We start from the raw sequence: 14,810 nt of genomic DNA on the forward strand, positions 1-14,810 counted from the left end.
GTCACCACATTCCTGGAGTCCGCCGTTAAAGGTGACCCAGCGGCCTTTCAGTGTACCCAGAACACACACACATACACACGTGTGCACTCACCAACGCGTGCACGCGCAGCAGCTGAGCGCAGGCCTTGTAAAACTTGGCAGATTTATTCCTTCTCCCCATCCTCTGTGTTTTGGGAAGGTGATTGTTCTCTGCAGGCTGTTATTTTTCACACAGCAAACAACAACACAGTGTTTCTGCTGCTGCGTCACGTCTTCGTCTGCCGCTCGTCTTCACCTCGACCTGCTGCACACATTCTCTCTTAGAGAGCCAGAGTAAATCATCCCAAGCTGGGTCAAAGCACATTAGTGACCCTCCTCCTCCTCCTTCTTCTCCTCCACCTCCTCTTGTCTGTCTGTCTGTCTGTCTCTACAAGTTACAGAAGCCTCACCGCTTCTTTCTTCCTCATCCCAAACTCTCTTCCCAAACTTTTTTCTTCTCTCTCTCTCTCTCTCTCCCTCCCTCCCTCCCACCCTCTCTCTCTCTCCCTGTCTCAGCACAGCCCACGTCCTGCAAGTCATTCATCCACTCTCACATGCTTCCAAACACACCTACCTCGTCTTTTTTTTCTCACACACACACACATACCAGCATTGATTCTCATGTACCATTCAGAGGACGCTCTCTGGTAACAACCCACAGCAGGAACATAAAATCAATTCCAGGCTTTTTTTTCTTTTTTAAATTCTGTCCGACTTGGATTAAAAAAAAAAAAATTCTTTGTGTAGTTTAAGCCTCTGTCGAGTGTCGGGAGGTCAACCGGACTGAAGAAGATAATGAAGGTTCTCTTGTGTGCAGCGGTAAGTGCAGAGGCCCATTTCAGAGGCAACATTTCCCACTTTAATTGCACATTAATGTGTTTCTCGGGCGGAGGAGCTTACCTTTTCCTTTTTCCTTTTCCTTCTTCGACTGGTTGACAAGAAAAAGAAAAGGTTTTAAAAACTTGTTTGAATTTGTAAGTGCAACTTTTTGTACTTTACATTGGCCCACCTAACACGGACACATGCTCTCCTGCACGTATGCATCTGCACAGTCGTCCAAATCGGAACTTGGATGATCAACACGATTAAAATGCGTCATGCAATCTGCTCTCAGGTCAACGCATGCATTTGATTAGAGCGACAGCGCACCAGGCAAAGATCTGTCGGGAGGCGAAGTTGTGCGCGGATTTATCGTAAGGAGTTCTCGCTCTCGTGCGCAGACTTGTCTGCATCTGCTAGCCTCAAATATGCAATGTAAGCACAATGCTTTATCAAGGCCAAGCTGCAAATTGTCAGCTGCTTAGTAGTGTGTGTGTTTGTGCGTGTGTTTGTGCGTTTTTATTTTCCTATGCGTGTTTCAGCTGCAGGTCCTCGGCTGCATGCACGCTCAACTACAGAACAGGGAATATAATCCACCCGAGGAAAAGGTTGAGGTGGAAAAAAGCCATTATGTAGAAATAGCTGACACGCGGTTAAGACTTGCAGACCTTGTGATTTGTGTGTGAGAGCGGAGATAGGAAGCCGAGAGGGCAGCGTAAAGGCCAGGGACAGTAAAAGTTCCATCATTTAATCCTCCCGGAGCTCTGATAAACTAAAGGCCTCGGACAATCGGCACACGCGTCTCTTCCTGGTGGAAGGAGGAAAGTTCCAGAGAGGTGATGGAAGCAGGTACAGTGTGTGTGTGTGTGTGTGTGTATGTGTGTGTGTACAGGATCATCACCAGCATGTTTTTATTGTATTCCAGTTTATTGTTGCTGACATGTAGCTACGTTTGAAGCCAACTTTGATATTTATCTCTTTACTTTAGCTCCTCCTCTTAATATTTATCTTTGTACAGAGTCACTTTAAGCCAGGCATGGGCAAACTACGGCCCGGGGGCCATATGCGGCCCGTTAAGCTTTTTAATCCGGCCCGCCGAACTTGAAGAAATGAAATGAATAGCTGTATTTCTACCATTTTTTTCAGTGTTTTAAGAGTCAGTTAATTACCGTAGTCTTTTCATATTCTGTGCTTGGATTGGCTGTGTGCCCTCTGGAAGTTTCCCAACATTCTTATGACTAAAATAACATGCATTTAAAAAAAGAATATGTCAAAACTACATTTCATTACAGTGAAGTCATTGACGCCGAACCCTGCAGGCTTCTCTCTCTCTCTCTCTCTCTCTCTCTCTCCCTCTATCTCTCACCCTCTCTCTTTCTTTCACTCTCTCTCTCTCTCTCTCACTGCCTTTTGCGTAACAGCGCCTGCAAGAGTTATTTAAAAATTGCCGCCGTGGGATAAGAGCAGGAGGGCCGTCTTGTGGGCTGTCATTCATCAAGCCGCACCATTGTCGTCTCTGCTCTCTGAGGGAGACGTGCATGCAGAGGCAGATCTCACATCTGCAGAGGCAGATCTCACATCTGCAGCGGTATGTGAAGGAGGGACGGGGGGTGGAGGGGGGTGGGTGTCGGCTCGGTGACGTCGTTCAGAGTTCAGCCCCTGCCAGACTTCCCGCCCATCTGCTGTTCAACTGGCGTGCCGTCGTTGTTAAACATGATTAATGAGGGTGGATGAGGAATATTTTGGATCGCTGATAGTTTTAGATTTTTGGGTTGTTGTTTTGTTTTTTTTGTCAGAGTGCTAGTGCATTAGTCGATGGCTTGATGGATGGATGGTTGAACTTTCCACATCTTCCGCACAGCAAGGGCCGGCCTGAGCTTCATGGATTTCAAAACGCACGCGCACACATGCACAGTGGGACGCTCAGACACACATGGACAGTGACATTAAGAGACGGCGGAAAACCGTCTCCCGGCTCTCCGCCAACTTGTTGAACGTGTTCCTCGCCGAGGGCAACTCATTCACACCAAATGTGATAATCCTTTGCTGCCGCATGACTCCAGTTGCCGGCACGTCGTTTCCGATCTGAGCGTCTGATTTCCTCCACAGCGGCGTTGTCTCTCCTGATTTCCTCCCTTTAATTCTGATAAAAACACTTCAAGGATTATTGGGCGACACTATGCGCTTGCAGGAGCCTCGAAGCTGAATGATTGCAGCCCACTTTTGCACTGAGCTGTATGTGTCGCCGGTGCGGTTCAAGTGGGGGTTGGCTGCGACAGACAGAGTCCAATGTGAACGGGCTCCTTTCATTGATTGTGTTATACAAAATAGTTGTGTGCTAAATTCACAGTGCTAAGTATCTCTGGGTCGAGAGCAATGCTGGATGTCCTTGGATTCTTTCTCGAGAGCAATCAAAATGTATCCTGAAAATTTTGATGCGAAAATGAAGAGCTCCATTTGCAGATATGATAACGCACATTATTTCAGATATTCCCTTCGTATTGTGCCTTTATTCCCCTTCAGACTTGATTTTTATCCCATTTTGTCCCATTTTTATCCCATTTTGCCTAAAACAATCACAGACTTCTTACCAGACGTGCAGTCTGAGGCTGGAGATGAAACAGCAATGTTTGAATAGAAATGCTTCTCGTCCCTAAACTTTGCCTCAGAGCCGCATCATCTCGACAAGGCACGAGTGTGTAAACACTCATCAGACACAATTGGCTCCACTGCCTTGGGCTGCAGCAGCTGCATCGGAAACATTTTCAGGTATTCTTGGTTGACCTTGTCTCCCAACATCTCTCCTGCTACTGTGACCCTGCAGAAGAAGTTTACATTTTAAGGAAGCATGATCTTCAAAGGCTCTACGTGTAGGATTTAGCACCATCTAATGGTAAGAACGAAGGCACATTACCAACAGTGTAAAGCATGAATCCCTGTTTTTTTTAACTTTTTATTATTATTATTATTATTATTATTTATTTTAATCTTTCTGCTTTACTTTCATTGGATGTTGCTGCAATCTGATGTGAAATCATAACAGGAAGATTTCTTGTCACGTCTATCTTGACTGGAACGGTTATGCCGCACACCCGGGCACATTGCCACCGACAAACATAATATATTTCTGTGATTGCTGAGTCACTGGAGGCAAGAACTCTGCAGCTCCCCAAGAAAGGCCTCACAAATTAAAAGAAAGAGGAAGAAAAAACGGCTGATTGTGTTTTTTTTTTGTTTATCTGCGAGTGCCTCTAATGACTTTTCCTCTCTCTGTTCATCTGTATACTTCCAGATAAGAGGAGAGAAGAATTGGGTTTGATGATTGTCGAGTGGCACCCCCGGTCGCTGAGGAGATTTGTGACGAGAGGAAGCAGCTGATTGAAAGAGAGGAGGAGGAGGAGAAGGAGGAAGAGGATGGGTCACGCCTCTGCGTTGTTCTGCCTGCTGTCCGTCTCCTTTGTCCAGAGCGCCGCAGCACAAGCTGAAGGTATTTTCTTATTTTTTTATAAATACATTTCACCCAGCATCATACTTCTACTTTTGGTACACGCGGGTGGCCAGGATCCACTTTTGATTCGTCACTTCTAGAATAAAACTATCAGTCCGTATCAGTCAAACGCAGCATAATTACTCCTTCCGGCTGGGTTGGTGCCCTGGAAGCGGAACTCGGCCCCTCGCGTCGAATCTGTCTTCACACTCTGTAGCTTCCCCGCAAACGATGCCGGTTCCTCCTGCTCCGACGAGCTTCTGCATTCATCTCGTAAAAGCCCAGTGATGAGGGCCCCCTTCGAGTCGGCGTCGCGCATCGTTTACATCTCCTCCCTTGATCTTGTCGGAGCTGATTGCGCCGCATCATTATATCCATTTTTTTTTTTTTGCCCCGGTCCTCCTCCTCCTCCTCCTCCTCCTCTCTGAACTTTTCGCAGCGTGTGCACTAGCCAGTGGGCTGTATCTTGCGCATAAATCAATGTTGGTCTTACACAGAGGGCGTACATGACCTGCGAGCGATCAGTACAAATAACCTTCAAGGAAAACCTCACCTAATCCTTCACCACGTGCTGCCGCTTCCCAGCTGCCGGCCAGATGAACCTCTGGATAATTGATCTTGTTTTCCACGCCGAGCCTCCGTCCGCCTGCAGAGCGAGGGACAGCCAGCCAAATGTTTGTTTGCCGCTTGTGCGGGGCCCAAGCCGGAGGTTCGGCACCGTCGTATGCTCCTAATTTGAATTGCTGGCTCGCGCCTCGGCGGCATTTGTCGACTTCATAACAACAAAGCAGCGGGAGGGGGCGGGAGGTGTCGCACCATGAGGCGGTTGTCAGATTTGTGGATTTTAGTGGCGAGCTCAAGAGGAGTTTGTAGGGAAGTGGAGCCACTGACTGTCAGCGCGTGTGTTCTGCTGCTCGTCCTCCAGGGAGCCAAGCCTTGGGCTCAAGGCTGAGCCGCCGCCCACTTTTAAAGCAGCAACTTAAAGGTTAAGTGTGTAATATTTGGAGATTTTAAGGAAGAAACTGCAACATCAAGTGGTTACATTTTGGATTGCGTCGCTCTTGCACTTATGTCCCCTGAAGGGCTCCTTACGCTCCTTCTCCTGAGCTCGCCAGTGAACTACAGTCACCTGCGAGCACAAACCATGGATGTATTATAAGAACTGGATACCGGACTGGCAATATGGTGGCGTGCCGATTTTTCCCAGTGGCCACTTGAGGTACTGCAGCAAAACAATCCCATGGCGCCAAAAAGCATTTTCCCATAGACAGCAAGACAAAAATAAGCGCCTTTACAACACTGACAGGATGACTATGACCTGAAGCAAATCTTTCTATTGTAGATTTTTCAGTTATGGTCTTTTAGTCGTTTTAAAAAATTGATAAAGGCCAGAAAATCACCAGAAAAGAGAGAAGACATCACAACATCGTACGTGCTGCTGTGTCTCAGCTCGTTCTGATTGGCTGTGTCCTGACGTGTCTGCAGGTCACATTCTCCATGGCTTCCCTAAAAAAATGTACACACTGGACCTTTAAAACAATACCACTCTGATTTGTAACGCAAAACAAGAGCCTCGTGCCTGGATGTCAGAAACGAGCCACCTCACTCGTCTCTTGTTTGCCTGCTGCAGCGGCAGAGGTGCCACTAACCACTGCAGGCAGTGTGAGAGGAGGCTCGAAAGACACAAAGTGACAAATTCCACAGGGACTCGGACAGGTGTGTTCTCACCAGAAGGTGCCGTGCAGGCAAAACCAGAGTTCTACGGTCAAACCGCGACGTTGTTGCAGGCAAAAAAACAAACAAACAAAGAAAGTGCTAAGAAAGGTTTAGGTCTCCGGTTGTCCTTTGAAATTAAGTCATGGAGAAGGTAGTGGGCAGACCGAGGAGGCGGCAACATCCAGACACTGCGGCGCTATAAATAAATAATGCGCTGTCTGTACTTTTAGCCTTTTATTTGACATATAAAACAAACCACGGTAAATTTACAGCAGGCTTGTTATTTTCTTACGGTGAGACTTTGGGGCAAAGTCGGCATTCCTGGTGGCCCTCCGCTCCCTCGCTGTGTGGCCAGGTGGGTGGGTGGGACGTGCGAGGAGGTCAATGTAAAGGTCACCGGGGGCTGCCGACATATGCCCCCCTCCCCCTCCTCCCCAGCCAGTGAATCCTGGGATTGAAGCCAAAGGAGCGAAGGGGAGCGGAGAGTGGGGGAAGGGGGGAGGAGGGGGGGCACCAGGAGATAATAGAGGTTGGGAGGGATGCAGAGGGGCGCCCCGTAATGAAATAGACGATAGCAGAGGAGCGGAGTTATCACTTAGAGGACAATCAGCGTGCTGCCTCTCAGCCCATTCAGCCGCCTGATCAATGCCGTCGCCGCTGCCACCGCTGCTGCTTTACTGCATGCGTGCCGCCTGGCTATTGACCGAGAGGGCGTGGAGGGTGTGTGTATGTGTGTGCCGTATGTGCATTACAGCCCCGCGCACTTTGGGGTTTTTGGGGACGGCCGGACTCTGCGGATTGGCATGCTGAATGCGCTTGTCTGGGGCCGGCCTGGCTGATTTTTGGGCGTGTTTACCTTATTATTCTAAGCGTTTCTTCCTCGTGGCTTTACTAAAGTTTTATTGCTGGAGTGCACAGAATATTGATAGTCTCTTTGGCTCACTTGTGTCCCATTAAAAATTCATGGGGATTTGCGCGCTGGCCGTGGCCCTCCGCTTGGAACGGCTGCGGAGCAAGGCTGCACCCTGGTGGTCAGCGTAGGAAACGCAGCACCCCAAAAAAAAAAAAATGCAACCTCATTCTGCAGCCTTTTAAAAATGCTCACTATGGATTTTCCTTTTTCGGCCTACTAATTAATCTGATTTTAATAGACTGAAGTTGCCGCCGCTGCTCATTGTGCACACGGTTATTTATAAACGCTCTCTTTTGTCCCCCCCCCCCCCCCCCACCCCCAGCATGCAAAACTGTGGCGCAGGCTGACGTGGTGTTCCTGGTGGATGAGTCATGGGGATTCGGCCAGAGCAGCTTTTCCAGCGTCAAGGACTTCATCTCCACCATCGTCTCCTCCTTCAAGGGCAACGTGGTGGGAGCGGATGGGGTCCGCTTCGGGGTCACGGTCTTTGGGGACGTCCCGAGGTGAGAGTCAAGCACAGACGGCAAAATTTCACAGAAGGTCCCACATGTAGCAAGGTTAAAAAACGCTGGAGTTCACCGACAATTGCGTGTCTCCAGACTGTCATTGAATTCCCCGAGGTATGAGGAAGGCACTCACTATTTGCTGTTTTTATTTGCTCCGCTTTGGTTAACTGCTTCACAAAGCGCTCGCAAAAAAAAACCAAGTTCGAGAAATCAGCCCTATGTGATGTCACAGAGAGGGCAGATACTTTTCTAACATTACCGACAACACTAGCAATCAATCTCCTGTGACGACCTTCAGCGCTGCCTGGTAGCTGATTCGGTTTTGTTCCCCTTCAAAACATATTGAAGGTGCAGCAAAGTGTGAAGCAAAAACCCTGGCATCTTCACAAGAGACTGCAAACAGAGGGCTAAATATTCTACAGTCGGATATGAAATTAAGAATCTACACTAATCCAAGCACGAAATCATTGACGCTTGTATTCAGTTGTTCAGGATTTTCACTTTGTCTTCTCTTCCTCTTCCTCGTCCTCCCCGTCCTCCTTGTCCTCCCCCAGGATGCGCATCGCGCTGACAGACTACAGCTCCCTGGAGGAGGTGCTGAGAGCCGTCCGGGATCTGCCCTACGAGGGCGGATCCAGGAGGACGGGCTATGCCCTGCGGTTCCTTGTTGACCACGTCTTCGGCCCTGTCATCCGTCGAGACCATGCCCCAAAGGTACCGTGCGTCAGCACCGGGGAGATGTAAAAAAAAAAAAAAAAAAAAAAATCCTCTCAAGGTGCACACACACACACACACACAGAAACTTTAGAGGTAAAAAGTACCCACAAAAACTAAGTTTTAGTTTCAGCAAGTATCTCTACTCCCTGTGGCTGACATGCCGGAGCATTAATTGCATTAATTTAAAAGAACTTTACTTCAATGCAGCAAATGTAGAGAGAAAACAATAACGCAGTATGGATACGATTTAATTAAGATCGGAGCGAAAAACTGAAGCGAGCGCCGCTTCCAAATGGCCGCCAAAGTGGGTCTCTGCAGTCAGACACGCTGCAGAGAAAAACAAACCCCACATAGCAGAAATTGCTCCCTCCACTGTCGTTCTCATTAAAGTGCAGCTCGACGCTGTGAATACAAACCGGGCGGACGTCTGAGGGGAGACCAAACTTTCAGCCGACGGTGCTTTGCTCTGATTTGTCTTCGGCTGTCTTCCGCCGTCTAGGTTTTTGGAGAGGTTGTGTGTTATTATTGTCATTAACGCTCTGCAAAATGATTTCAAACGCTCGGGACAGCGCGGTCGCAGTCAGAGACCGAGCGCCGGGACAGCGGCCTCTGAAACCCTGGAGCCCGAACGTGATGCAGCAGCCAGCTTCTATAGTCAATAGTCAGCAACTTAATTAAACCGGTCTCACAAGTACCCGGTCCAATATCCAAGAGCCTCCCCACCCCTCCTCCGCTCCCACCTCACCCTTCTCCATTCCGCAAGTCCCAACACTGCAGCCTCGCCGCTTTAGCATTCCTCAGCGACGCCGGCAAATCATCTCGCAGCGGCGCTCTGGGTGCGGCGGGGGGGCAGAGTGCTGGAGGATTAGGGCCGTAATATTGGATTTCGCACCTGGCGCATATGCAGCAGAAGCGGTTCGGCCCCTCATACTGATGCCTGCCAGCTCTTCCTCCCCCCTCGCCCCTCCCTCTCTCGCGCTTCCCTCCGTTGACTCGGGGATGAAGGGGAATCGTCGATACTGCGAGCGGAAAAACCAAAAATTAATTATGGTTTACAACCGCGTTGGGAGTCAACAGAGGCTTTTTGTGCACGAGGCTGTCGCTAATTATGTGGATTCAACGGCGGTCCATTAATAATTATGTAAAAAAAAGAAAATGAAAAATAAAATAAATTAGCTCAGCAGGTTTCCACCAAACACTGCATTGCATTTGCTTGACTGATTAAAAGTTACAGGCCTCCTTGGAATATTCATGACATTTTCAATGGCGAGCTGCGAGTGTGTTTCAGCGCCGGCTGACTGACCAGATCAGTGATTCTTTTCTGTCTCGCCGCCGCTCAGATTGCAGTAATGATCACAAACGGCCGCTCGGACGACCAGGTGGATGCTGCAGCCGAGGCGGTTGCTGACGGCGGGATTTCTCTCTTTGCAGTGGGTGAGTGTGGCTCTGGAGACGCTGCTGTGAGCCTCCTCCTCCTCCCTACCTACCACAAGTGGAGTTTTTTTTTTTTTTTTATTCTATCTGGGCTCTGACAGCTTATCGGCACCGTTTGCGGTTAGATATTCGTCTCCCGTACATTTGAATTCACAGTGTTGTTGCAAGATCGTTGTGTTTTCCTGCACGAATGGGCAACGGCTGAATATTTTGCCGCTTGGCGGTGTAAGAATTGCCATTTCGGATGCTGGGTTTGTCAAGAGGGAGCCATTCTATCCCCCTCATGAATAACTCGCTGCTGTTTGCCCGCAAATTTACTACCACATATCCAACGCTGGGGAAAAAAAGAACACAACAAAAACCCCCACGAGTTGCTCCTCTCAGCAGGAGGCACCGCAATAATTACTGCTCATTAGCCGATGGTTTGTTAATCGCTGCCATTTTTCACCGGGCATTTCACTGCCCCCCCCCCCCACCCCAATCCTGCACCTCTGACACCCAGGCCTGATCCCCTCATCCATCACACTAGTGCAGGGGGCTGCATCATGCGTCTCCAGTAACAGGGGAGAAAGCAACGGGGCTGCAGAGCGCAGCACAGCAGCGTCATGCACGCTCATATGGGTCAACGTGCAACACGGTGAACTTCCAGGGTCATGTGGATTTATCCTTATTTGATCCAACTCCTCGCCCACGGTCCAGAACCCGACAAAAACAGATGATATGTCACATGGCAAAGGTGAGAGAAGCTGCGGATTGCACCTATGTGAGCCCTTGCAGCAGCAGCGGGGATGAATGAATACAAACTCATTCATTCATTCATTTTCCATACCCGCTTTGTCCGAGCTCAGGGTCACGGGCGAATACAAACTCTCTGTGGCCAAATGCTTCTAATGCCACAGCTCCCTCTAGTGGCATCTCTAAGAACATGCCCAGAATTTTTCCAAATTTAAAGGTCCCTTTTTGGAGCTGTTTGAAGTTTATTCTTTTTTTCTTTTTCTTTTTTAAGTAATTGCCTCAAGAAGTAAACACAACTCTAGACAACAGCATATTTAGCCTTTTACTCACAAAAAAGGTGGAATTCTGTTTTTTGAGTGGGTTAATTGCCAGACGAAATTGTCTCATACGTTGCATATTGTCTGAACGGCTGTCTTTGCCCAATGCATTTTCCCTCATTCTTCCCACTTGTGTTGTTTCCCGTGGCCGTCTCAGGTTTGCGGGGAGCAGATGAGTCGCAGCTGAGGTCGATGGTGTCCGAGCCACGGCAGGAGCACCTGCTGTTGACCTCTGACCTCTCGCTCCACGACGACATCCTGCCCAGACTGTCCCGTCGAGTGTGTGTCACCGCGTCAGAGCCGCCACGGCCTGTGAAAGTGTCCCGGCCTGGTGCGTGTGTGTGTGTGTGTGCGTGTGTGTGTGTGTGTGTGTGTGTGTGTGTGTGTGTGCGTGCGTGTGCGTGTGCGTGTGCGTGTGCGTGTGCGTGCGAGTGTGTGCGAGTGTGTGTGCGCAGCGACAAATAAATAAGGCAGCTCTCATAAATAAAAGATCCATACTACAGTCTCCTTTTTGGAGAGCTGCTCCTGCGCCGTAATTTCTCACTGACGCAGAGTGATTACGATCAGAATGGGGCGATAATCACCGCTGCTTCCCGTTTGCTGCGCAGCTTTCACATTCAGACAGATTCATCCGTTAGAAAAATGGCACTTGACTGAAATGAGCACGTTTGTGTTTTCTTTTTTCTTTTTCTTTTTTAACTGGCTGCTCATTCTCTATCTCTCCCCTAAATCAGTTGCGGAGCGGGTGGTGGGACCCCGAGACCTGCAGGTCAGTGAGCTGGCGCACAGCTCCCTCCGACTGACGTGGAGCCAGGCAACGAGTGACGTCACCGGCTACCGCCTCTTTGTCATGCCCCTCAACTCCAAGGGGAACCTTCTGTACTCCCAGCGGAGACAGGTAGGGGATGCTCACATCGTGATGAAAGCTCATCAAACAGCGGCTTGAATCGCGTTGGTGTTTCCCGCTCAGTCCCCTCAAATATAAGCCTTTGAAAGGGGCCTGAAAACTTCAGATGAAACACTCGCCGCTTCTCCCGCCGTGCTGCAGATGGATTTGAAGGCCGACGTGAACACAGCCGTGGTGACCGAGCTGAGCCCCGCCACCGACTACTCCCTCACCGTCTACGCCGTCTACCCCAGCCACGTCGGAGACTCTGCCACAGTCACTGTCCGGACGAGTGAGCGCACGCACTCGCTCAAAGCCGATTTGTTTAATGAGAAATCTCCTGTGTAAATAAGCACGACATTGCTTTTGTGTCCTTTTAGCCCCTTTGCCTCAGGTGACAAACTTCCGTGTGATCGAGGAGGGTCCGTTCTCGCTGCGTCTGGGCTGGACTCTCCCTCTGGGGAAGCTCAACGGATTCAAGATCTTCATCCCAAGATGTGCGTACGCTAACGACGGGCCAGAAACAACAGCAGTGTGTTTGGACTCTTTGACGACTCATTCTTCTGGATTTTTATTCCCACAGCCCACAGACCCGGATTCACTTACGAGAACCTGCTGCCTGGAGACACCTCCTCGCACGTGATCGACGGCCTGGAGGAAGATAAGGAGTACACGATCAGCATTTATGCCGTCTTCCCTCAAGGGCCGAGCGAACCAGTTTCAGTAGTGGGCAGGACGTGTAAGTTTGTTGGATAGGATTGGATACAAAACAAAACAAAAATCAAGCAGGACTGCAAGGAAGTCTCTGCCGGGTGTAGTCTCACATTGTGTCCACAAGATGGCAGTGTTGTTTGTTTTTGTTTTTTTTACACAAAATAGTTTTGACCACGTAATAAACATACACAAGCGGATAAGAGCCACAAGAAGAGAAAAGTAAATTACAGGAAGGTGATTTTTATTTAAATTTTCATTTCGATTTTTTAGTTGAAATTTTGTGAATTAAGTCCAAATTTAGTCAATGAAGTTGAAAAAAAATTTTGTGAATGAAGTTGAAATTTCATAAATACAGTTGACGCAAATAAAGTGGAAATTGGCGTCGACTTTACGTGAATGCGTCAACTTCATTCTGGAAATTTCGACTTTATTCTCGAATTAGAAACTTGAAAAAATAAATGTTTTTTCTCTTCTTGTGGCACTAATCCTCTTCCGTATGAATGTGTGTGTGTGTGTGTGTGTGTGTGTGTGTGTGTGTGTGTGTGTGTGTGTGTGTATCACAGTAAAACTTGTGCAGGTGGAGCACTTCCTGATCCAAAACGCCACCACGGACACCGTCCAGGCCAGGTGGTCTTCAGTCAGGGGGGCCACCGGGTACCGGCTGACTTGGGAATCTCCCGGTATGATTGTTCTCTGTAAATCAAACAATAAGCTGATTTTTTTTTACTCTTTGACTCTGGGAGGAGCCAAAGAGGGAAGTAAGAAACTGCTTCTTCCTTTCAGACGGCCACATAGAGAACATAAACCTCGGCAACACGTTCAACTTCTACATGATCCAGGGCCTCCGCTTGGGCTCTGAGTACACGGCCACCATCAACCCCATCTTCGGAGACACTGAAGGGCCTGTCACCACCGCCAAAGTCAAGACATGTAACTGGGATCCATTCTAGGCAGCTATGAATGGGCTGTTTTGAGCTATGATGAGTATGACTCCCTCTATCTGTGTGTGTGTGTGTGTGTGTGTGTGCGTGTGTGTGTGTATGTGTCAGTGGAGAGCAGTTCCGTCCAGACCCTGAAGGTGTCGGCTGTGAGCACCAGCGCTGCAGTGGTGTGGTGGAACAGCGTGCCAGGGGCCACAGGGTACAGACTGGCCTGGGGTCCCACTCCAGGTGACCAGCCCTCTGCTGCAGTGTTCAGTCACCACACAGAGCAAAGGCACCGCTGTGACCCCCGACCAACATCTGTGTCCCTTCTCAGAGTTTGTGGGCCGGGACCGTCCCAGGCAACTGGCCCTGAACGCCAGCACCACCGAGTACCAGCTGAAGAACGTGGCCCACGACACGGAGTATGTCCTGACCCTCTATGTGCTGTTTGGACCTGTGGCGGGACCCGGCGTCTCCGCCACCTTCAGGACCTGTGAGCATTATGTTTCTGTTTTTACCCGTCGTGCCGCAGCTGGATGGCGCCGCGACTGCAGCTCGTTTGTCTCAAAATTGCAAAATATTGTGCAAATAAAAGTTTCATGTTGCATAACATGTGACCCAAAAAAGTCCAGCCCAGTCAACGTGCTCAAAAGATGATAAGATGAGCAAATTTAAAAAAAAAAAATTCCTTTGCTGGCCAAAAATGTTCAGTGCTGTTAAATACCAGAGGGGGGCGTTGCTTCACTAGTGACAGCTTGACACGTGATGTCATGGGATTGCATCCTCCCTCAGGTGTGCAAACGCTGCTGCAGCATGTTGAAAAGCATAAACAGTTTCTGCCTGAACATCAATCATCTAAAGTTGCATCGCAAAATGGCTTCAATTCCACGTTAAATTCTGGCCTCGCTCTTTAATTCGCAGCTCCTCTTGGCTACGTGTCCAACTTCAAGGTGCTCTCTTACTCCAGCACCTCCATCGATGTGGAGTGGAGCCCCATAGTGGGCGCCACCGAGTACAGACTGTCTTGGAGCACAGGTGACACGCTTTTTTTTTTTTTTTTCATTCAGTCGTCATAGTCGTGGTGTTCTCGCAGGCTGTGGAATCACTCATCGTGCATCTCCACCCGGGTGCGTGTTTCACAGGCGGCAGCAAACCTCAGTCCCGTTACCTGGACCGCAACGTCCTCTCGCACCGAATCGAAGGCCTCAAGCCGAAGTCCACCTACAGCGTCACCATCCGAGCCGTGTCCGGCAACTCGGAGGGGCCGGAGATCTCCCTGTCTCAGCTCACAGGTGCAGGGCAGGCGAACTCTAAAAGCTAAAGTCATTGTTATTGCTATTTTGAATGTGTCGGGGCAGGCGAGCAAAGTTTGTTTCCGCTCGTGCTGACGAGCGAGAAACTTTGACGCTTCTATTTTTCGCCCGACGTCCCTGTCGCTTGCGCTTTGCGTCACTGGATCCAAGTGGCCGCAGCTGCTGCTCCACGGTCTTCACTGCCGCCGCCTCGGCTGCCTGACGTGGCTTGTCACGCCAGGCTTCAAGCTACCAAGTTCATCACACTGACTGACAAATGATCGGCGGTGTAAATAAACCCTCATGTGGTCACTCGGCCCCAAATATTCTTAA

General features: G+C 49.4%; 1 protein-coding gene across 1 annotated transcript in view; it reads left to right on the forward strand.

The window, feature by feature from the left end:
* Positions 1 to 627: 627 nt before the first annotated feature.
* The window catches only part of col7a1l (collagen type VII alpha 1-like), a 43,561-nt gene continuing 29,378 nt past the window's right edge, over positions 628 to 14,810 (forward strand). Inside the window, exons 1-16 of the mRNA XM_076030198.1 lie at positions 628 to 837; positions 4,130 to 4,324; positions 7,276 to 7,456; positions 8,014 to 8,173; positions 9,517 to 9,610; positions 10,820 to 10,993; positions 11,397 to 11,560; positions 11,711 to 11,840; positions 11,929 to 12,045; positions 12,132 to 12,287; positions 12,826 to 12,942; positions 13,046 to 13,192; positions 13,312 to 13,431; positions 13,520 to 13,678; positions 14,107 to 14,220; positions 14,328 to 14,477. Of these exons, the coding sequence (XP_075886313.1) occupies positions 4,252 to 4,324; positions 7,276 to 7,456; positions 8,014 to 8,173; positions 9,517 to 9,610; positions 10,820 to 10,993; positions 11,397 to 11,560; positions 11,711 to 11,840; positions 11,929 to 12,045; positions 12,132 to 12,287; positions 12,826 to 12,942; positions 13,046 to 13,192; positions 13,312 to 13,431; positions 13,520 to 13,678; positions 14,107 to 14,220; positions 14,328 to 14,477 (2,056 nt within the window). The 5' untranslated portion in view covers positions 628 to 837; positions 4,130 to 4,251. The remainder of the gene's footprint in view (positions 838 to 4,129; positions 4,325 to 7,275; positions 7,457 to 8,013; positions 8,174 to 9,516; positions 9,611 to 10,819; positions 10,994 to 11,396; positions 11,561 to 11,710; positions 11,841 to 11,928; positions 12,046 to 12,131; positions 12,288 to 12,825; positions 12,943 to 13,045; positions 13,193 to 13,311; positions 13,432 to 13,519; positions 13,679 to 14,106; positions 14,221 to 14,327; positions 14,478 to 14,810) is intronic.

Source organism: Nelusetta ayraudi, unplaced genomic scaffold (genome assembly GCF_046127955.1).
Source record: "Nelusetta ayraudi isolate G7.1 ecotype Tasmania unplaced genomic scaffold, CSIRO-AGI_Nayr_v1 ptg000027l, whole genome shotgun sequence".
NCBI classification, from domain to species: Eukaryota; Metazoa; Chordata; class Actinopteri; order Tetraodontiformes; family Monacanthidae; genus Nelusetta; species Nelusetta ayraudi.